This window comes from Schistocerca piceifrons, chromosome X (genome assembly GCF_021461385.2).
Source record: "Schistocerca piceifrons isolate TAMUIC-IGC-003096 chromosome X, iqSchPice1.1, whole genome shotgun sequence".
Classification (NCBI taxonomy): domain Eukaryota; kingdom Metazoa; phylum Arthropoda; class Insecta; order Orthoptera; family Acrididae; genus Schistocerca; species Schistocerca piceifrons.
The window spans coordinates 927343952-927368970 of record NC_060149.1 but is presented as its reverse complement, the minus strand read 5'-3'; the positions used below and the strand labels follow the sequence as shown (position 1 = coordinate 927368970).

At 40.3% G+C, this 25019-nt stretch overlaps 1 protein-coding gene across 1 annotated transcript in view; it reads left to right on the top strand.

Moving 5' to 3' along the window:
- Positions 1 to 25019, top strand: part of LOC124722970 — a 464760-nt gene that overhangs the window by 244777 nt on the left and 194964 nt on the right. The window contains exon 7 of the mRNA XM_047248137.1: positions 10033 to 10224. Coding sequence (XP_047104093.1) covers positions 10033 to 10224 — 192 coding nt within the window. The remainder of the gene's footprint in view (positions 1 to 10032; positions 10225 to 25019) is intronic.

Here is a 25019-nt window from a genome sequence, read left to right as displayed (position 1 = left end):
GTTTTCCAAATTCCTTTACTACGACTCTCCACCATGGTTCATTACAAGTAGCAGCAGTGTGGTTGAGACATCAGTTGCTTCTTGCATGCACGTGCTGAGAAAATGCAGCATGGCTGAGTGGTGAAGTAACACCACTGGTTCTGTCAGTTATGTCTCTGGGCTCGGCAGCTAAGGCGATGGTGACTGAGGCACAGCTGATGTCTCCAGCACTGCCCAGCTGGTGGCATTGGGTGACACAGTGGCATTACTCACTGGGGAAGAACAATGGCCAGCCCGCTATGTCTCAGGGCTTGGCTGGCCCCACAGCAGCGGCAGCTCTGCATCTCGTGTCTCAGGGAAGGCTGCCTTCATGTGGTGTCAAACTGTGGACCCCGTACAGCATTCCAGATGGTACCCCAAGTGTCACAGCCCCATGGTGGTAGTCCTGCAATACAAACACAAGATGATTTCAGTACAAAAGTGGCTAGATATTTATACACTCATGAGCTGTGATTGTTTGGGCTTTGCTAAGACATGGCACATGTTTACTGTACACTTCCGTGGTCCCTGGTATTGAATGGATTCTGCCTTCTTCCACTTAGGTGCTGTTGTGTCAACTTTTCCCACACCTCCCCTGGCTGGCTCGCCTCGTAACATGTGACCGCTGTGTTGTATTTTGTACAGCATAACATTTGCAGCTGCCTGTAGGTGGCTCTGCTGTAATCTACTTCCTTCTTTGCATGTTTCTGCCCAAATATGATTAGTATGCTATGCCATCAACAAGTTCAGGCCATTTACTGCTGTGAAAAACCTCCATTCTCTACATTGGCTTATTAGTGTGAAAGATTGATCTGGTTGAATGGTGAGATGAGTAGTGAGGCTTCAGGATAAATCAAGGTGATATACAACAGTTGACACAAACACACTGATGCCAAATGTCTTTCAAAAAATCTTTGATGGAACACAGCAGCATGGAGGAAATACCAGTCATCACTGCATTAAAAGAGATAACCACTGAACAGATGGAGATCTAACACTGATGAAAACCATAGAAGCCATGAGGAAGGAGGAACTGACCATAGATGAATCCCAGTTAATAGATAATGCAAACTATGATCCAGTGGGACAGAAATGGGTGCTCATCATCCCGGCTCATCAATGGCAAGTTATCATCCTGGGATTTGTGAAGTCTCTTGACAGAATCACATGCAGGTATCACTGGTCAGATATCTGTATCTGGTACTAATCCCACTTGCAGCAGCACTATTCCACCAAATTGGAATTGACCTATTGCGGAGGTTCCTGAAGTCGACAAGCAGAAATCAATGGATAATAGTCTGCACTGACTACCTCAACCACTGTGCTGTCACCAAAGCTGTGCCAACTGCTGAAGCTCCAGAGTGGATATCCTTGTAGAAGACATTATTTTGAAGCATATGTAATGATTTTTTGTTTTCTGATCATGGAAACATTTTCCAGTCCAGAATAGTATAAGTATTAATTTCACATTGTGAGATCACACATGGGATGCAACTGCCTGCCATCAACAAACAAATGGGCTCAACATTGGCAGATATGCTCTTATTGTATGTAGATGCTGAACAGAGAGATTGAGATGTCAACATGAAACACCTTATCACCAGGGCCAAAGAAGCAAGGCAGCTGGTTTGCATGTGGATCCTGGATGCCCAGGACAAAGACCAAGAATGCTGTAATGCCAAGCACCAGCCAGTGAGATGCAACCCACAAGATTTGGTATTAATTTTTACATCTGTGCAGAAAGTAGAACTATTGGAAAAGTTAATAATGTGCTACTTTTGGCCATTTTCTGTCCTTCCTCCCTTGTTGAACATCATCAGGGAGATAAAAGCACAGAGACATCATCCGTATCCTCTGTATGAAGCCCTGCTACAGTCCAGAGGTGCAGAATCATGGAAGGTGTTGTGGCTGTGCTCTCTTGTAATGTTTTGTGTTCCGGGCTTGTTGAGGAGAGGGTGGCCAGTTTCCTCTTACTAAAACACAAAATGCACACGTTGTTAAGATACACTTTATTACAGGAACCAATTGAGTACTTAACTTCAGTAATGTCTAAACTGAAGTTCCTTGGTTAACAGCAATCAAATAACCTGTACTAATTCTTAAGTCTTGTCCGTATTGATGTCACAGCTATGTACAATGACTAACAATCCCTCACAGCTATCTAAGGTACAAGGCAATAACTATCCCTGCAGTAGACTAGAGCACATTGTGATGTTACAATTGAAAGAAAACAGCCCTTGGTCACTATTTTTAACGAATTAATTTGTTAAAAATAGTGACCAAGGGCTGTTTTCTTTCAATTGTAACTATTCACAGTCTGTGAACATGCAGCCATGTACAAAATTTTACAGTGTGATGTATTGAGGTACAATGTAAACTAAGTCCCAATGCAACATTCTGAGGCACTGATATTGAGGAGACTGACCCAGCAGCAGTGGCCTATATGCATGCTGCTGAGGGAGCATTATCAGGGCGTTGCCCAGGGACATGACTTGGTCTTCTCTTGTCATAGGTGCACCTATTTCAGCAACTGCTATAAAATGTCTCCTAGTGCTGACTGGTGTTCTGGCAAAAGCATACGCCAGCAGATTCCTCCTCCCCCCCCCCCCTCCCCCCCACCCCTGAAATGCTGTACCATTGTCATGTGCTGGAGATGCTAACAATTACGGGGAGTGAAGGAGAGGGCTGGGGTGGCAGGTAGGAAGCTGAGCATAGAGATGAGCTGGGAGCCAGACCTGTGGAGGACAGCATACTGCCAGCCGTACCCCACTGCTAGAGCAGAGGAACATCGTCCCAAAAACGATGCCCAGGATACATGTCCAATCCCGAGGGTATCTCCTGAGGCGATGACGGTGACATTGATGGCAATGGCGGGTCCATGTCTATCAGGTCGGAGAGCGACAATGGCGGAAGCAAGAGTGTTACGTCCATTGGTTCATCCTGGGGTGCCATGGCAGCACCAACGGGCAGCTACAAAGACCTCATGGTTCCTTGAGGCCATGAATCTGGGGGAAGAAAAGCAGCAGAATCATCAGGACCCACAGTTAGATACGTATATGTGCCAATGCGTTTGTGGATCTTGCCCACACCCAGTGCTGACATCAGCCAAAAACCCCTTAAAGACCAAGATCATGCAGTGCAAAGCGATACTTGTGGACCATCAGCGGTGTTGGATGCTGTGGTGGTTGGAGCAAGTGAAGCAGCATCCGATGGCGATGGCCATGTAGAAGTTGCACCGGTGATAGTCCGTCTCGTGGGTGGGAGCAAAAGGAGGTGATACAGAATTGCAGCACCTGTTCCCATGTGTGGGAGGTGCGAAGCTTGGCCATCTGTTGTTTGAAAGTGCATATGAAGTGTTCTGCTTCTTCGTTGGGCTGGGGTTGAAACAGAGCACTTGTTAGATGACGAATGCCATTTTGTTCACAAAACTGTTCAAAGTCATGTGATGCAAACTTAGGTCCATTGCCTGTAATAATGACTTCAGGCAATCATTCAATGCAAAAAATTGAGGACAGCACTTGAATGGTGCTATGTGACGTGGTAGAGTTCATAGGCACCGCAAATGGGAACTTGCTAAAAGAGTTACCACTATGAGCCAACGAGTGTTCCAAAATGGTCCTGCAAAGTCTGTGTGCACTTGTTGCCTGGGGATTGAGTCTAGACCAAGCTGAGAATGCCTGTGGTGGAGCAGATTGGTTTTCCACCCATGTGTGATGCTGTGACGTCATCTGTTCAATGTGGGCATCCGTGCCTTGCCAAGTACAGTGCCGGTGTGCTAACTGTTTAGTGCGAACAATTCCCCAATGTCCTTGGTGAAGCAGTTGTGACACATCCATTTGCAACACTGTGAGAATGAACAACTGCAATTGTCCACTGTCAGATTGTAATAAGCTTGTGCCTTGTTGTATTGTATGCCGATGAGCAAACTATCGGCATACTACTGAGTTCTGAATACTGTTGAATGAGCGAGGCCAAGATATGTGAATGTAATGCAACAAAATCTTCAGATCAGGGTCCACTTCCATGATCTGTGCAATTTTTCTGTAATTCAATGGAAAAGATTGCAGCAATTCAGAGTCCTGCACATCGATCTGGCAACAAGATGCTTCAGAGAAATCAAAATCAGATTCAGGGCCGATCAGAACGCGAAAAAGGATGTCAGCATTGTCATGCTTTGCCATGGGTCTCCATACAATTTTGTACTGATACTGGGATAGAAGCAAAGCCAAATGTTCTACTTTTTGAGCAGTATGTTTAGGAACCAACTTTGATGGATGAAACAAGGACTGCAAAGACTTGTGATCTGTCACTAAATAGAACTTGCAAACAGATAGTGATGGAATTTTGTCACACCACACACATCTTTTTCAATTTTTGAATAATTGCACTGACTTTAAGTTAACAACTTTGAGGTAAAAGCAATAGGTCTGTCTTATGCACCATTTCTCTATGAAAGCACAGCACTGATTCCATAAGAGGAAGCATCTAGCCGGCCACAGTGGCCGAGCAGTTCTAGGCGCTTCAGTCCAGAACTGCGCTGCTGCTACAGTCGTAGGTTTGAATCCTGCCTCGGGCATGGATGTGTGTGATGTCCTTAGGTTTAAGTAGTTCTAAGTCTAGGGGACTGATGACCTCAGATGTTAAGTCCCATAGTGCTCAGAGCCATTTGAACCTTTTGAAGCATCTACTTGCAAAATCACAGGCTTGGCAGGATCAAAATGTAGTAAACATCTGTCACTGAGCAAGGCATTTTTGAGTTTCTGAAATGCGTCTTGACAGTCCTTAGGCCTCCCAAAAGGTACATTTTTTTGACACAGGTGATGCGATGGAGCTACTATCTGTGAATCATTCAGAATGAAACAAATGTGTATGTCAACTTGCCTAACACTGACTGCAGTTCAGATACATTGCAAGGAACAGGCAGGTCATAGATTGCAGGCAAATGAGATTGGAGGGGGTGCACACCGTGACTGTTTATCACATGACATACTGTAGTTCTGTCTGAAAAAAGTCACACTTTTCAAGACAACACTTGAGTCCTGCATCGAAAAAGAGTACACAAATTGGCAATGCATTCCTCTGGTGTATGACCTGAGATTACAATATCGTCAAGGTAATTTGAACAGAACAGCACTTGACCAGTCAACTGTTCCAGGTAACACTGAAAAATGGTGGGTGTGGAGGCACTGCTGAAGGGAAAATGCAAATACTTGAGCAAGCCTAAGTGTGTATTAACAACAAACACTTTCTGTGATTCATCATGTAGTGGTATTTGCAAATAAGCATCATGCAAATCTATCTTAAAAAAGTAATGGCCTGTGCCAAGCCTGTCCGTAAGTTCCTCAGGGCAAGGCAATGGATAAGTGTCAATTATTGTCTGCGGATTGACTGTAGTTTTGAAGTCAATAAAAATGCATATGCAACCAGAAGGCTTCGGCATCAAAACCAATTGACTTGTCCACTGGCTAGCTTGCATTGGAGCAGTCACACCATTGTGTTGCAATTCTTTTAATTCACTGGCTACTTGGTCTCATAAAGCAATGGGAATGGGCCGAGCCCAGAAAAACTTAGGCTGTGCATTGTCTTTCAGGGTAATCTGCACTTTTCCAAGACCGTCAGAAAAGAGTTCAGGAAATTCCTTAGTTATTTTTATTTTTTACTTGGAATTATCCTTTCTGGAAGGTTGTTTTGTTTGTAATGTTTGTATATTCTGGAATATTTTATGTTTGCATAAATAGCTGCACTATTTATCCAGGAGGTCATTTCTATTCTGGCTGGACAGTGGTGTTTGTAATAAATGTGCATTGAATGCTAAGTGTTGTATTTCAGTGATGATCCTGGTTTTGAATTTGTACTTGAGTGTGGTTATGACATACATTATATGATTCTAATTATGACAAATAAACTTTCAGATTAATCTTACCACCATGGTAAGTCATAAACATTAACGCAGAGAAAACTAGAGATTATCAAATTCATCAGTCATACCGTTGAGATAGACAAAGAGTGCCAAGAAAATTTTGGTATGACAAGAAATCTGGGAGCATTTTCTCAATTTATTTATAATTATTTAACCTTTTGCATTATTACCTACTAGGTATTTAATTTCCACATTCAACAGAAGTTATACCAAAGTATTTTACTACTGGTGGAATCACGATCAAGGAATTTTGTACAACATTGTATTTTCTAAATGATGTTACAGCCCCTAGAGACAATTTTCATTTCTTGTGTTAAATGATACGTACAAAAATTCTTGAAAACCATCACAAGCTATTAGTACTGATTTTTAGTATCACACTGTGGAACATTGACAAATTAAGAAAATATTTATAGATTTAAAAAATGCAAACAGAAATGGCGAGGTTAAAGTACCTCATAAATGGGGCAAGTTTGCCAACTATGTTAAAACAAGCACAAATTGCCAATAAATAAGAGATAAAAGAACATTTAAACCATAAAATCTCTAAAAGAATATTTAAACTTTGAAAGCTGTTTATTGGAAAGGTTTGTTCATGTAAAGATTCAAAACATTAGAGTAGGCAGTTTTAAGCCCACACTCTTGAGACTGAAATTCTGGGAAGTAAAAACTTTTCCCACTGACAGTCATTCAACGACATGAATCGTCAAGCTCTCTGTCTCCATAGGATCTAAAATGACTTCTTTGTGAGTCTCTTCTTCCTCTTTATCGCTCAATGTAGTCTGGTGGCTTGGTGTTTTTAGATGGAGGCATTTTATTTTCTGAGATTCAAAGTTGAATATTACCTCTTTCGCCCACTTTACCACTGCCCATTTCCTCACAAACCACTGCAGAGACAGTAAGTTGCAGAATAATATCATCATAAATTTCATACCTGTGGCCATCCAGCTTGCTGCTAATGTGTCATGTAATTTTAACAATATATGAAACAAAATAGTAAGTACATGATCTGAAAAAGTGCCAAAATGTAAGAAAACTGAGATAGTGTTGGTTGGTAAAGTTGTCACATTTTCACGAAGCTTCTTTGTGTACCATTGCCAAGTGATATTACTCGACATAAATGAAACATAATATATACCTCTAAAAATGATTCTGACAGACAATTATATGCAAATCAAGTCGTTTTTACTCAGATGTAAATAAATGAGCAGGGCGATTTACTCTTGTAGACAACCAGAAAATCATCTTTTCCAAGGCGAAAACAAAAATTTCAACAAGGAATTATTAACATAAGTCAGTGCTGAAAATACATAAAATGAGCATTGTTAAACCCTTTTGTGTATGGTTCAAACGTGTTTTGTCTGTTGGTTTGGTCAGGAACTAGATAGAGTGCTAAAAATAATTGTTTTCAAACAACGGCAAAGTTGTCTCTTATTGCAAAGTTGCCCCATTTGGTATCTGTTATTGTTGTTTTTATCAAAAATATCTTTCCTTCTCAGTACTCAAACTTTATCTTGCTAGAGCCTTACAATGAACCCGTAAGTTTCTGCTCACCTATTATTGCTTATTTTAAAGATACCATCCATGTAGCTAACAGCGGGTCAAACCCTTGTAACCTAATGTTCTAATAATTAATCTTCAGGGAATGCTTTCCTTCACCATTTTACAAATAATTCGGTTCAGTTATATTTGATAAGGTTCAAAATGCAGCTTACAGGAAGCCAGCTTAGTAAAGCTACCAAATCTTCTATGAACTATGATACAATGTTTATTGTTTTACAGGCAGGAGAATTATAATACTGACACAGAGAACTTCTGATTTAAATGAGTAATGGAAAATCTCATATAAAGATGTGAAATAAATACTAACAAAGAGATAGAGGGGCTGGCCAGTACTTGCCTCAGCTTAGTACAGCTGATAGATACACAAAAAACAGAACCGAAAATTTACGTTCCTAGCTTTCAGAACAAATGTTCCTTCATCAGGGAGGAGAGAGGGGAAAGAAAGGGAAGAAGGGAAAGGAGATTCAGTTACTCAAAACCCAGGTTATGAAGCAACAGGGAAAGGAAAATAGGGAGGGTAGAAAGGATGGAGGCATGGTTGTCAGAGGGAAGCCAAAGATATTTATATCTTGAGTATGCAATACTACCACCATCTGTGTATGTGCATATCACTATCCCATGACTTTTGTCACCTCAGTGTAATTAGAAAACTATTACCTCTTACGATGTTGAAATTAGAAAAGTATTACCTCTTACAATGTTGAGTAAAAGAGCATTTTTTTATGTACCAGAAATAAATTCTTTGCTGTTATATGTCAATAGCTAGCTGAAAGGAATTACTTCAAAGTTTATGATAATTATTTTAGTTTTGATGAGATCTCTTCATTAATGCACATAATTTTCAAATGTGTGAACTATTCTTTTATGTAAATGTAAGTTGTGTTTTATAGAATTGAATTAAATAGATTTTTTGCATACTGATACATAATATTTCTTTTGAATATATGTTTGGCCATACCTGGGAATTGTGTAATGCTATTGCAGAACAGAACAGTTGGTGATAAATACAGTATTCACAACATGGTCCGAAGTCACACAAAGTCTTGGTTAAAAAACTGTAAAAATCTCAGGCCACGTATCTCAAAACATATTTTGTTTGCAAAAGTATCATGTCATTTCAGTAGTCTTTAGAAACATTAATTGAATGTCTTTCAATTCTACTCAAATTTAAGTAACCAAGACAGAACTGGAATATAAATAACCCTCACCCACTCGCCACCCTCCCCCCCCCCCCCCCCCAAAAAAAAACAAACAAACAAAAGACCAGTTCATTCCAGTTCTGCATCTTAATCAACATACATATTCCATAAGCCACGGTAGAGGGTACCTTGAACCACTACTAGTCATTTCTTTTCCTGTTTCACTCTGAACAGAGTGAGGGAAAGATGACTGTCTGTATGCCTCCATATAAGTCCTAATTTCTCTTATCTAATCTTTGTTGTCCTTATGCAAAATGTATACTGGTGGTAGTGGAATCATTCTGCAATCAACTTCAAATGCTGGTTCTCTAAACTTTCTCAATAGTGTTTCATGAAAACAACATTGTTCTTCCTCCAGGGATTTCCATTTGAGTTCACAAAACAGCTCCATATACTCATATCTTGATTGAAACTACCGGTAACATATCTAGCATCATCCTCTGAATTACTTGGATGTTTTCCTTTAATCTGACTTGGTGAGGATCCCAAATACTCAAGTAGCACCCAAGAATGGACCACACTAGTGTTCCGTATGAGATCTCCTTTGCAGATGAAGCACACTTTCCTTAAATTCTCCCAATAAACTAAAGTTGACCCTTCCTCCTTCCCTACTACCATCCTTATGTGCTCGGTCCATCTCATATTGCTTTGCAGCTTTACACTTATTTGTTGGTGTATTGTTGGTCTCCCAATCTTTCCAGTTTATAAACTGTACCCAACAATGGTTATTGCCTTTTAATGTGAAAGCTCTCTGATAGAATTCTCAGAGTTCTTACAGCAATTATATCCCATTTTAAAGTCACTCAGTTCTACTTTGGCTCATTTTGACCAAAATTAAATGCACCTCTCCCATTTTAATTCTTTCTGAAATGTATTTCAGTTTGAAACAGAAATTTGGCTGTTACTCAAGAAGGTTATTATTATATAGCAGTAAGTGAATGAAATTCAGCACAATAGCACAAATACTCCAAAAAGTTATTATTAAGAAATTTATATTTTCCCAATCAATGCAAAACTTTATTCTTAATTATTTCTCAAATAAATACTAATTTTCATTCAGGATAGTAATTTACTGTCAATGTTTCAGCATTTTTGTTTGCTTGGCTGTAATTCTTTATTCACAATTTGCATGCTTCTTGACAATCTTGTTTAAGCTCTGTATGGATATTTTTATTTTGGTGTAATTTTTATTTCACAATATTGCACATAATCTTTTGCTGAGACCACTGTGAAAAATTCCACAATAATTATATGGAAAATATCTTTTTGAGAGTATAATGTGAATGAGAGAAACTTTAATGGTAAAAGTTATCATTTATCTCATTCTTACAGGCAGTTTGAAACTAAAGAACGGCAATTTAGAGGACAGCTAATGAGTTTGGGGACTGTTCTGCCTTTACTTCAACTGCATCTTCTTCTCTGCTCATCCTTTTCTTCATCAGCAAACAAGTATCAGTTTTTAGATCTAGCTTATCCTATGATGGACAGGCTAGCCGCAGTATCACAGCTTAGTCAGCCTCTAAGGTTTGTATGTAGAATTTCATAAGTCTTATAATGTCACATTTCATTTAATATTTCTATAAATATCTTGTATAATAAACTACACTACATTCTTACACACTCTTTTTGTTTTATTGTATTAGAACGTGCACATATGTGGTTATGCATTTTCTTCATGTGTATGGATGTTGAGAAGTACTGTTTGGTTTTGCATGTCTGTTAGATTACTTTGTATCCTTTGATGATGATTGTGGAAGAATTTCTATACTTTTACCCAAATATAAAGGAATTACCCATTCACCAGCTTCGATTCATTGACTGTTTTTTGGGAAACATGTTTGTTGTGACTATGTAGTACACGAGACCTGTCCAAAGTGACCCAAATATGGCTTTATTCATGAAGCACTCAGCTACAATAGAAAACAGACTTGCGTGAATCTCCTTGTGAAAGTAAGAGCCTACGGTATATCAGACCAGCTGTGTGGCTGTATTGAAGAGTTTTTAGCAAACAGAACACAGCATGGTTGTTCTCAATGGAGAGACATCTACAGACAAACTAACCTCTGGCATGCCACAGGGGAGTGTTATGGGACCATTGCTTTTCACAATATATATAAATGACCTAGTAGATAGTGTCAAAAGTTCCATGCAGCTTTTCGCGGATGATGCTGTAGTATACAGAGAAATTGCAGCACTAGAAAATTGCAGTAAAATGCAGGAAGATCTGCAACGGATAGACACTTGGTGCAGGGAGTGGCAACTGACCCTTAACATAGACAAATGTAATGTATTGCAAATACATAGAAAGAAGGATCCTTTATTGTATGATTATATGATAGCGGAACAAACACTGGTAGCAGTTACTTCTGTAAAACATCTGGGAGTATGCGTACGGAACGATTTGAAGTGGAATTGTTGGTAAGACAGGTGCCGGGTTGTGATTCATTGGGAGAGTCCTTAGAAAATGTAGTCCATCAACAAAGGGGTGGCTTACAAGACACTCGTTCGACCTATACTTGAGTATTGCTCATCAGTGTGAGATCCGTACCAGGTTTGGTTGACAGAGGAGATAGAGAAGATCCAAATAAGAGTGGTGCGTTTCGTCACAGGGTTATTTGGTAAGCGTGATAGCGTTATGGAGATGTTTAGCAAACTCAAGTGGCAGACTCTGCAAGAGAGGTGCTCTGCATCGCAGTGTAGCTTGCTGTCCAGGTTTTGAGAGAGTGCATTTCTGGATGAGGTATCGAATATATTGCTTCCCCCTACTTATACCTCCCAAGAAGATCACGAATGTAAAATTAGAGAGATTCGAGTGTGCACAGAGGCTTTCCAGCAGTCGTTCTTCCCGCAAACCGTACGCAACTGGAACAGGAAAGGGAGGAAATGACAGTGGCACATAAAGTGCCCTCCACCACACACCGTTGGGTGGCTTATGGAGTATAAATGTAGATGTAGATGTAACAAGATAAACTACATTGATGTGAATGGCACACTGGAAAGACACGTGAGAGGGACCAGTTAATGCTTTTCCGTGCATATATGTGCATGAGTTGTAAGCTGATGGCATAGTGGAGACCTTTCCATGTGCATGCCTACCACAGGTGACCTCCAGCCACCGGCCTGCACTGATCACTGATACAGTGGGTGGCTGGTTCACACACACACATGTGGCAACACCACACTCTTCCTATATGCACTAGTCACAGGATATAACACATCTCTCCCTCATGCAAAGTGGATGCCCAGGTGATGGAGGAAACTCCGCTGGCCAGCCAAGAGACACATCCGTCAGGTCCAGAGCAGCAGTAGCTGGTGTCGATGGAAGGGGAGGAACGATGTGCTGGGTGGCCATCAGATCGTAGAGCCAGACTGCACAGGGACGTAGGTTCGGCCGAGGGCAGTGGGCTTGTGCGGTGCCTGAAGACAGCGCCAGAGAAAAGGAAGCCATCATGACATAGTCATCAGCAGGCAAGTCCCAGTGCAGGGATGGCAAGGTTGGACCAATTGGTGTCGATGGCTGATTTGATGATTGGAGAAGGGGCCGATGGAGATGGGCCAACTGGAACAGCAGGCCGCAGCAAAAGACCTGAGGCCAGAGATGGACTGGCACTCAGTGCCATGAAGCTGGACCCCAGGGAGGAGCGTGGAGGGCAGTCCAGTGGGCTGAGGCAACAGTGGCCACATCTGAGAGCCTGTAGCTTCCGACGGTGAGTGGGGGCACAACTGATCAAGGTGGCGTGCCACCATCCCCATTGACCATACAGATGTCACACAGACAGGGTCTCCGGGGTGGATGACAGTAGCCAGTATCCACTTGGGACAGTAACCACACCCTCACGCCCACACCGGCGATACCAGTATGAAGTGGCTGCATGGATCTGACCACAGCAGGTGCGGCACAGGTTGCAGAAGGTGGAGCAGCGTGCATGGCTGCCAGCCATGAAGCAATTCAGCCAGGCTCTGCTTCCCCATAGACGTGAAGTGATAGGTCCTCATGAAATGGAGAAGGGCGTCATCCAGAGAAGAATCCACAACAACCTTTTTTTTGTGACTTGCTGTTCTGCCTAGTTATTCTGCCTTGTCATTTGGTTGAGGGAGGAATGATGGAGCTGTAACATGATGAATGCCTTGATGGGAACAACAGTTGAAAGTGAGGAATGAAGTGGGGCCCATTATCAGAAACTAAGGTACAAGGCGACCTCGCAATACAAAAAAACCCTTAAAAGCATACAAATTCTGACCTCAGCTGACAAAGATGCTTGCCAGAGAATGTAAGGAAACTGGGAAAATGCATCCACAGCCAGGAGCCAATAGGAATTCAAGAAGGAAGCTGCAAAGTCTACATGAATGTGTTCCCATGGCTGGTGCTGATCAGGCCTGGGGGACAGAGGTGCCTGGCAGTCGTGCATTGTCAGGCACACTACTCACAAGCCGTGACAAAATGAGCACTGTTGCCATCAGTCCTTGGCCAAAATACATGTCTCCTAGCTAACAGTTTAGTGCATGAATTTTGCAGGTGATCAGCCATGGAGGACCCCATGACAATATCATCCAGATAATTAATGCAACCCAGGACAGGCACAATCATTTGCTCTAAAAGTCTTTGGAAAATGACAGGGGTGCTAGCCACACCAAAAGGAAGGCGCAAACATTGATAGATACCAAAACGAGTATTCAAAACCAGAACTCACTGAGACTCTTCAACCACAGGAACCCATAGATACACTTCAGACAAATCAATTTTAGAAAAGTGCCGGTGGCCCAATCATTTCACCAACAGTTCCTCCTGTTGTGCAAAGGATATGTATACATGATACACTGCACATTGACAGTAGTACTGAAGTCATCGAAGATGCAAAGTTTCCACAATGGTTTTCAAACTGTAACCTATAGAGACGACCATTCACTAGCCATAAGAGGATGCACCTCTCCTAGAGATTGGAGTCTGTCCAATTCTGCTTCCACTTGATCTTTCATGATGACAGAAATAGTATGCACATGACAAAAATGAGGCCAAGCCATGTATTTTGAAGAAATATGAGCAGAAAACTTCACAGCACATCCTATATCGTCTGAAAACAATTCTGAATACTCCTCATTCAGTGTTTCTGACTGAGAATGTGGTATCTGATTGGAAAAAGATGAACTGCATCACTGATGGAAAATCCAAATGCCTGAAATACGTCCATCCCAAACAGGTTCTGAACATCAGCATCAGCAACCACGAAAAATGCGAGGGAGCGAACCACTGACTAGTAGGAGGCAGGTGCAGTAAATTGTTGCAACAATGCAATGTACTGTTTTTATAACAGACAAGCTTCAACATGACCAGTTTCAACAGCGGCGGTGAGCCTAAACTCACACTGATTTGAGTGTTCAATAACACCAGTGCAGCACCTGTGTCGATCTGTAGACAGATCATATGGCAAAAAACACTTAACTCAATAAACAACTTGGAAGAAGTCCCAAGCATTGGAGTCACACAGTTTATGTCCATGTCCATATCCTGAACAACTGCCGATGAATGACACATGGAGGTGATGTGGCCTTTCTTCAGGCAGGCATTAAAAGTAGTCCACTGCTTAGGGTGCACTAAATGTTCATGCCAGACAAAGTAGAAAGAAGAAGATGGAAACTGAGAATGCTGATGCTGGTGTTATGGCAGTTGCAGCTCCTTTGCCCAGGCTTGGTCAGCTCAGTGCTGTCCTCACATGTATACCGTCACCACTGCCACTTCCTCACGCAACCTATCTGTCGTCCTAGTGGGCATATCATGTGATACTACTGCCACATCACCCCACAGTCACAGGATATAACAGTGATTGACTGCAACAAGTGTTTATTATCTTCTGTATATTAAGTTATGAGTTCCTTGGATGCTGTATTCATATTGTAATGACATTTTGGTTAAAGGATTAGCAATAAATTTAGGTTAAGAGTGATGATAACTCATGTGCAAATTCTGCATTGAATGAGACAGGGAAGAGGCCTATAGTGGACATTGCTTCATTGTTCAGTTTTAGAAATTTTATTTATATATGTTACCCATTTTTGCAATTGTTCAGTAACCGAATGGCAGCATCATTAATTAATTGTCCTTTGTGAAACAACATGTTAGACATGATTGAACACTAGTTTTCATGTTTATGTTGACTATTTTTGGGCCCTACTTCAATAACCAGTGTCAGATGCTAAACTTTCTAAACTGCTAGTCTTAGCATACATTAATGTTTTTGAAAATTGCAGTACAAAGATGGGCCCGTGTGACTGAAATGAACTTTATACTGCAGTTATGTACTTCTGAACTGCCAAATGATTAGAATTACATAATTGTAGATGACCTTTGAATTTAAGATTTTGATGTGGAATAAAGGCCAAACATTTATTGTACAGGTTGAGGAGTCTGATGGATGAACATCAGAAAGGAGACAGCAAAAGAAAGTTAATTAAAACTTAAGATATATTATCATTGGTGGAATACAGAAAGGGCTTTCCCCTGGGATGGAGCAGGTGGAGGTTCACTGCTAGTGCAGGAGTTTGGATAAAGAAATGAATGCAGTAGGGAATGGGAGAGGTGGTGGCTCATGTTCGTGTGGCAGGTGGCTGAGCCCCAATAAAAGACATGACCTTGAGCACAGGGCAGTGTTAACAGATAATATTTTGCATCTGGTGGCACATGGTGTTGTATACTGCAATCTCCCCCTGAGGCTGTGTCCATCACAGCTGACATTTGTCACCAACAACTGAGACATCTTTCAGTTGCAATGTAATAAAAATGGCCAACAGAACTGCAGCAAGTGTTGCTACTATATGTTAATGCACTCTGATGATTTCACAAATAAAAGTGTCCAGGAGTTTGCTATTCTTACGGTCTTGTGCCCTAAAATGTTTACCTTTTCCACTCCTTATCGAATAACCATCAAGAAAATTCCTTTCTGGATGAAAATTCACTTCAAATCTGGCTCAGTGACATCTTTAACTCTGTACGAGTAGGTTTCTACTACAGACATGGAATCCGTAAACTATCTGAGCAGTGTCAGACTATTTTAGATGATGTTAGAGAATATATTGTGATGACTGATTTCTCTTTCATATTTACTCTTGTGCTCTGTATAGTAATGGAAAAATGCCACTGTACTAATACAACAGAATTTGAACTTACCATGATGAAAGTCTATTTTAATTAAACATAAAGTAAGTGAGAATGCTTAATTGACATGAATTAGTAAGGTATTATACATTTTGGACTTCAGAACAGTATGTGTTTATGTGCTGGCCTGTGTAATAGCCAAGTAGTGTGGTTATGAAACATATGGGCTGGATGCCTAAATAATAATAATAATAATAATAATTTATTCAGTACAGCTAAAATTGTGTGTTTACAAAAACAAAAAAATTATGTCAGCAGAAAAAGACTTTATCAAAGTATACAGCAATACACGTTTTTCACCCTTGCACTATGGGGTACTGGAAGTAGTGAGAAAACTTATGATGGAGAAGTTTTCTTAACATTTATGTACTGATTTTCGATTTGGTTACTTGTGATTCTGTCACAGAATAGCTAAAAAACTAACCTCCATTTAGAGTGGAACCCAGAGCCAATGCAGACTTCACTTTATAGTGTAATCCTGTTTCTTCGGAGCTAGCAAAGAGCTGCGTCATTTGTCTCTCCCTTGTTGCCCTAGTGCTGACTAAGACAAATAAGTTGCAACATAAATAGATGAGAAACTACAGTTTCAAAATGGAACAAGCTTCCTGGACAGAAAACTATAAATTTGTAACCTGATGTTGCATTTTAAGTGAAAAGTCACTCAGATTGTTGAATGGAAATGACAAGAAAATATTAAGGGAAGTTATCAGGATAAGTTTTTGTCATCCAGGAAGTAATTTGATGGTCTCAGTAGTGCCAAACATACTCTGCATAGTTGGCATGTTTCATTTGTACTACCAGCAGGAAAAATATGTTTCCATACCAGATGCGCTTGTTGAGAGTGCTTGGTAGTGACTACTGTTTGCATCTCAAAGATGTGGCTGCTGATGGCTGGGATATTGAAAGTATAAGCCAAGGAGTTTTATTCATATTTCTGTGCTGAGGTTTAAGGAATAGTGTGTAGTTACTTATGATACTCAGATGCACAGACGGCAAACTAATTATTAGAAATCAAAAGTGTCAAAATTATTTTTATTTTTCTGTCTTAAGTGTATTGAAAACTGATAAGTTAATTCACAAGACATGATCCAGATTTTGGAGCATCTCCATTGGTTATATTGTAAACATAATGAGTGGACAATGCATCTTTTGATCATTATGAATGTATAAAATGTTTTTCTTAAGAATGCTGTCATTGGCACTAACCCCAGCGCAGATGAACACAAATGAGAAGCGTACATCACAGCATTGATTGCAAAATGTGAACATCCACAGGAAGACTTCATAAGATATTAATAACATAAAGTTCCAAATTACAAAAGTCTGCTGCACTAGTACCAGAGAAAGCCAGATCAGAAAGCTGTGAAGAAATGAAACCAGCATGTGTGTATAATGGAAGCTCAATTCCAGGTTCTGCTAACATGAAAGGACAAGCCGTTATCATCAGTATGTGCAACAAGGAACTCAAAACATTGACAGTAATATCTAGAATAAGTTATCCATAAGCGAAACTGTCAGTTGGGTTATAAATACTACAGGACCTACAAGTATCAGCTACTCATAATGATTACAATATAACTGCTACTCATGCTTTGTCAATAGAAGCGAAAAGTGCCTAAGTTCAAGGGTGCTCTTCAAATCATCCACATACACTGCAAGTTGTATGACATAATGCATTTTCCTGCTAGTAGACATAATTGTGTTGAGCAAAAACACACTGCATATAGGAGTGGACATGGTCCCCAAGGATACGTGCATACTTGTGTTGATCCATTGCACCTTCCAGAAAGACGAGATCACTCAGGGAATGCAACAAAAACATTCCCCATACTATAATGTTTCCGCCTCCAGCCTGAACCTTTCCAACAATCATTGCAGGGTGTTTGACATCTATTCTAAGGAGTATAAAACATGATTTGACTGAAAAGACAACCTGTTGCTATCCACTGCACAACCAGTGAGGTACTGGTGTGCAAATTCCAGCCTTCATCACTGACGAACAGCAATCAGCATGGGAGCGTGAACCACGCGCCTGCTATGGAAGCCTATATGCAGTAAAGTCTGCTGAATGGTCAGTGAGGAGACACTGTTTGTAGCTCCTCGGTTCATCTGGACATTCAGTTGCTCAACAGCTGCACATCTATTCGCCCATACACATCTCTGCAGCTATTGATAACTCCTGTCATCTTCGGCCCTTGGTGCACCACAGTTGTCTCAGTACTGGTTTTGGATAGGGCCATTTTGCCTTGCACAGTATACTTTAACCATGTCAGCAGATGAACAGTTTACAAATATAGCCATTTTGGCATGGGCTAATCAAGCAGCAATTGACAGGGCAGCACTTCATGTCCTGTTGAACTTTGATGGACGGCAAGGTATGATACGATTGGTGTGATAACTATGGGTTACCACAGTCCTCCCCTCATGTTTAGGGTGCACACAAGCCGGTGTCACCCCAGCCTTTGTCGGATGCGTGTAAGCCAGTGTCACCCCAGCCTCCCTCCCTCATTGCACGTGGCACGCTAGAACCCCAGAAAGGTAACATCCATGTCCTCTGAGGTGTCATCGACAGGAGGGCACCACACTGCAAAAATGTCCCTGTTGCTTGTCCTGCATCGGAGTACAGGGCCTGAAGTGACAATGACAGTGAAGGACCCATCGTGGGTGGAGCGGCAGTAGACAATGGATGGGAACTTTGAGTAGGCATTGATGAGCACCTTCTTGGGAAGGGCTGGTGAAGTCAAAATGGATACACTCCCTGGACTGTGATGGCTCCAGCCAAGAGGAATAATGTTTCTGGGGAGTGGTCTGATGACTTGCACACATAGAGCACACAGCAATTAAATGTTCGATCTCATGGTCTATGCTGAGCCAATAGACATGGGGGTAGTCCAAAAATTTCATGCGTGAGGTGCCTCAATGATCCTGATGCAGGAAACTAAGAACGTTGTTCTGGAGAGATGTGGGAACAAACACACATGGAACAGCATTGTCTGTGGATGATGACAAAAGAACATCATCAATGAGAGAGTCTGTGTCTCAGCAAAAAATAATAGTGGATGGGATCTGCTGCACACGCCGGAGGCCGCTCAGGCCACCCATGGTGAAGATATTGGTGTGCTTGACAAAGAATGGAGTCACCGGCAATGGCTTGAATGATGTGAGAACTGCTAATCAGAAATCCATCCCTGTATGGCAAGCTTCCTCAGTGACGTAAGAACAAAGTAGTTCATCTTCATCAAAATTAGGGTTGGGTCCCATCGGCAAAGGCGAAAGAATATCTGCATTTGAATGTTGAGCCATAGGGGAGAAATGAATCCCATAATTGTACCTACACAGGGTTCAATGTTGCAGTCTATGGGCTGACAAGTGTACCATAGGACTAAAAAGAGACTGTAATGGCTGGTGATTAGTTACCAAATGAAACATAACATGATCACTTGTGTTATAACACACAAAATAGACAACACCAGTAAATAGATAATCACTTTAATATATAAATTCCTAAAGCATTCAATACGGAGGGTGTGTACATTGCCAGGTCAATGCCAAATTAACAAACAGAGATTCTTGAATGGAGTGAAGTTAGCTATTGCATGGAACATTACAAAATGATGATGAAAACACTCCACTCTTAGGTTAAATAGAGAAATATTAGATGTCTCCACATGGTGGCACTAGGCAATGTCTGTGCACACCAGTTGGAAGGCACAGCTGTCCATACTGTCTGAAGGTGCTACCCCATAGTGGCTGTGCTTTGTTGCTGTGCACTGGTGTGGCTGATCAAACAACAGATCTCTATGTAATGTATGTAACTATTGATGGCAGGGATATAGATTTGCTTTTATGTTATTTGATGCCACAATTTTAATACTGGTATTTAAAGTGTTATAAATAGCATTAAGATACATGAAGAGGAATTGAAAATTGAAACTGACAGTGCATAAAAAATTACTTATCAGTAGTTCTTAGGGGTTGAAATATGACATTTTTCAAACACTTAACAGCTGTGGGGCACAACCTTCACTAAATATATTGTGTGATAAAGTTAATAATAGGTATATCAGTTGGTTCTGCAAGAAATTTGTCAATTGACTATAAGGAGTTGGTTAGTAGTAAATCATTCAAAATTGTCTTAAACTGTACTTTATTAGTTACTAAAATAGTATGGTTGGTCGGAAGCTATGAACATATGTCTTCCTGAGTAATTGACATATTTCTGGACAAAAATGAGTAGCTTTAAATAAGTGGTATGGCTGTTGGTCTTTCAGGCTACTTTGAACTTCTGCTATGTGCTGAAGACAGCAGACATAATCATTATGTCATCACAAGCCACACCTTCTTTATATGACATCATGCCATATTTTCCCTTCCACTTTCCCCTACCTACCTGCCTCCCTCCCCTGCCTCCTCTCCATCATCCAGAACCTAGTATTCTACCTGGCATTAAAACAAAACATCCAACACAGCCTAGCACGTTACTGGCTACTAAAATGAAACAGCCTATCACAATGTTCAAAAATATCTGAATTTTTTTGAATCAGTTCCAGAAATATGTGTAATACTTGAGATGGGCCAAACTATTCTTTTCAGGGATCGTATCAGCACCATTCACTTACTGGAATGAACTAGCTCATTTCATGATTCACCACCCAATGTTCACTTACTAAAATAAATGAAAGAAACACAACTTCCCTTTTTAATTCTAAGTCACAGTACCTGTATTGGCACCTTATTTTGACATTTTTTGAAATAATATAATAAGATGACTAATAATTTTCTGTTATGTTCCTTGTAGATTTAAGATTTCCAAAAAGTCCTACATTTCTTCTTCAGTAAAAATCATCCACTTCTGAAATGTACCCTGTATCAGAACTATCTAATGTGTGTTCCATATCAAAAGTTTCAACTCTGGGAAAAATCATACAAAATAGAACACTGGAAGATACTGCAACATTTACCAGCTGCACAGACAATTTGCATCAAGATATATAATTTAAGATTTGTTAGTTTTGTCATCATAACTGGCAATGAATATACATGGCGAACATTAATAAAACTGACAAACTGCAGGGACAGATTTCTGACTATAAATGGAGGAAAAAAGGTTGTATGAACATGTGTCTCAAAATGGATGGTGTGCACGCAAAGACAACAAATCATCCCAAAACACAGGACGGAGCTGCATCACTTCCACGTCACAGCAGATGTTCAAAGTGGCCTACATGGGATTACAGGTGGAAGGGATAGCAGTGGTTGTCCTGCAAGATACACATAATCGTGCTTTGGCTTACATCATGTTGGTGGGCCACTTGCCTGGAGCTTGTACTAGGATTCTTCTCAGTATCCCATAGAACCTGATCTACCAGATCTGTTGTACGTGCAGTTCACTGCCTTTCAGCATGTTCCTCTGTCTGAAAGGACCCAGGACCACACTAAAACCCAAAAAAGGGTTTGAAATGTTGTTATGGTATAGCCATGCTGCCTCTCGACCATTTTCATCTGCTTGGTCATACATAAATATCATCTTGGTTTGTTCCCAACATCAATACCAGACCATTCTGCTGCTTACAGATGCTTTGTCAGTCACACAGCCTGCAACATACAAGGAACAATGGCACATGGTCAGAGGCACTGTCATTCATCAGCACCATCTATCATGGCAACAACGCATTTCCAGCCGTATGTTCACAGGACCATTTTTCTTCCATTTCCAACCAGGAATCATCCCTGCAGTTTGTCGGTTTTATTAATGTTCACCCTGTATTGTTTGCAGTGGCATGACCTCATGAACAAAGAAAATCATCATCTCTAGTGCCTCGTTCAATAAACTGAAGTTGTTTAGTATCATAATAAGCTACAATTCTACTCTTGTATTTTTCAGTGGAGCACCACATGGTAAGCCAAGTGAAGTAATGTAATGACCAGAATCTAGTCCATATGCTTTAAGATATAGACCACAAAAGCTTTTTCTAAAAAAAAAACCAGTAAGCTGTAGTATGTTACTTTTCAAATGTAAATCAGAATATTCTCCTTGTGTGCTACACTGGAATGCATTTCAAACACTTCATGCTCTTTTGTACCCACCTTGTGTTGTAGTTTAACCTGTTAATAAACAATTAGACTTATCAATTTGAGGTAAATGATCTCCCAATAAAAATGATTCATTAGTCACATACTCATACAGAAAAATCACCTTCTGATTAATTAAATAAAACTTACAAGCATAATGAAAATATGTCCTCATTATCATGAGTTCTTCTGATTTCGTTTATTATACACACTTTTCAAAAAAAAATTAAGTGAATCGATAAACTGGAAGTTTGTATTACATCCACTTTCATTGTGCATTATTGCGATACTCTTTGTAAATGATTTATACTTTTCCGTATATTGTGTCAGAAAAGAAATGCAACCTGGCTTCATTTTAACTTCTTTGTCACTGTCTGTCATGATTTCTTTACATGTGTTCATAATCAAGAAACAGCCATCATAATTGCTCAGATTGTGAATTGCAACTGGCACTGTATAGTGAGACCTGCAGTTCACACGGCAGCTGGCATGTGCAGCCCCCCCCCCCCCCCCCCCCAAATGCACAAGTGAAATGACAGTCGCTTCTATGTTTAACAATCTCTTTATTAAACAGTTCATGGCAAATATTACAGACTTCTGTTGAGAAACACAATAATTCTTCTTCATGGCTTATTTCCGGCTATGATGTATACAAACACACCTAATCAGAGTGTGAACCAGAGGTACTGCTATGACCGCAAGTAGAAGCTGGTTCTACCATACATTCCATATCAACATAAATCACAAACAGCAGCTTTAGCTTCTTGTTAAATCTGGTACATCTTACATACTCATTCCTACCACTGGGCATTATACCACTGACTGGTTTAAACTGTGCACAGTCAACCGAGTGTGTATCCAGTTTGTGTTTGGAGTGAAAATAACATAACCAGCACTTACAAATTTCACTTGTATGCTTATAAACAGTAATATTACTACTTGCCAGTGTTGAAAAGTTTTTCGCACAGTAAAAATGGTATGTTTTTGTATTAGCAACTTGCATCATAAATAATTTTACATGTTTCTCACAATGGTGCTTTATGACATATAACAGAACAAATAGAAATTCTGTTTGATCTCTCCTGTCTTCCATGATCATCTCTTCATAATCAGATAACTGTATGTCATAGATGTTAACAGAGGTACCCTCATTCTACTTTTTGAAAATGTAAACATGCTTCAGCTCTGCAGGAAATGGTATGTTAGCAATGTATCATTTTTTTATTTTTTTTATTTTTTATTTTTATTTTTTTTATTTTTATTTTTTGCATGTGGCCAATATTTCGGCTCACATTGTACATCCTTATTTACAGGATATAAAGCTGCTAGAACTGACCACTTTTCCTTTGAATGAGCATTTATTACTGCATGTTTATCTGCTACCATTTTTTGCAGTTTCATATATAGTCCTACAAAGAGCTGAACTATTTCTTTCAACACCCAGTGAGAATCTCTCTTCTCAAATGTCTACAGTTTCTTCAATAGCTTACAAATAACATTAGTTGCATACCAATCATCACTAAATTTGAACAACATTAAACTCTCATCCTTTGTATTGAGTTACATTTGCTTTACTTCATCTGACTTGAGCAAGAGAAAGCTGCAGACTGCTAAAAACTGATTTTAAGAGGCTGGTTAATTTGATGTGCTCTTTTCTTAAAGATATAAGCACTGACATCCAAGAAGTGTGTAGGATCCTTAAACCCAGACCGATGAACTATCACACCTGCACATATTTGTCTTTTTAATGCACGTTTAGCAGTAACCCATTTAATATCATTGGTTGGACGTAATTAAATGTGTTTTGGAGATGGATCACTCATAGTAGTGAACTGGACAGTTCACTAACACAAATTCACAAATTAGTAGGTTAGTCCCAAAGCCAGTGATGACCACAGTATTCAGCCTACCGAGTGACTTTCCTGTTGGCCTTTGTTTCTCAACCACTAATCTGACTGGGTTATAGTCAGCAGCTGCTGCAGCTCTTTGACTACTGCTCTGATCAGGTACTGGTACTAGACGACAGTTGCTTTCGATGCTGCAACACTGAATGTGAAAAGCATCCGTGAGTTACAGCAAGGAATCAGTTGGTGAAAGATGTAAGAATCTTAATAGTACGTAAGACTTACTTTTATTTTCTGGAGAGTTGTGCATGTTTCGGAAGACTCTCAATCTCCTGACAATCAGGTATTGCTGCTCTCTCTCCCCCTCCCTCTCCCCACCATCCATCTCCCTCTCTCTCTCTCTCTCTCTCTCTCTCTCTCTCTCTCCCCCTCCCTCCCTCTCCCCCCCCCCCCCACCCTTGTTCTCTTTCTCCAGCTGCCTGCATATTTTGCAACACTGAATGAGGAAAAAAAGCATGCATCAGTTACAGTAAGTAATCAATAGTTGTAGGATATAATATTGTTAATAATACAATGAGTAGTCCAGGTTGAAATATGGAAAGGATGGATTGGTACTAACCATAAAGATGACACATTGAGTTGCAGACAGGAACAATGAAAAGACGGATACACATTAAGCTTTTAACAAAGGTGTTATCAGAAAAGAGAAAAGAATACACACACATTCAAACAAGGTACAACTTCACACCACACACACACACACACACACACACACACACACACACACACACACACACACATACACATGCCCACTATCTCTGGCTGCTCAGGCCAGACCCAACTTGAGCAGCCAGAGATAGCAGTCATGTGTGTAGGAGGTGTGCTTGCATCTGTGAATGTATGTTTCTCTTTTCTCATGAAGGCCTTGGCCAAAAGCTTAATGTATAACAGTCTTTTGGCTGTGCCCATCTGCAACTCAACAAGTCATTTTAATGGTGAGTAGCAGTAATTGTTGTTAAGATTATAAACTGGAAAGTATATTGCAAATGAATGGGTCCAAAGGAAAGGTTCACCAAAATGATCGAAAAGACTGAGGAATTACTTCTAAGGAACAGTTGTTCACAATTCACTTTGGTCCCAGTTGGTGTTGTTTCTGAGAAGTATCATTGACTATTCATTGTGGTCACCGTTGGTCTCATACCCAGTAATGGTCATTCACAGTTCACTTTGACAGGTCTCATTCCCACCTCAGT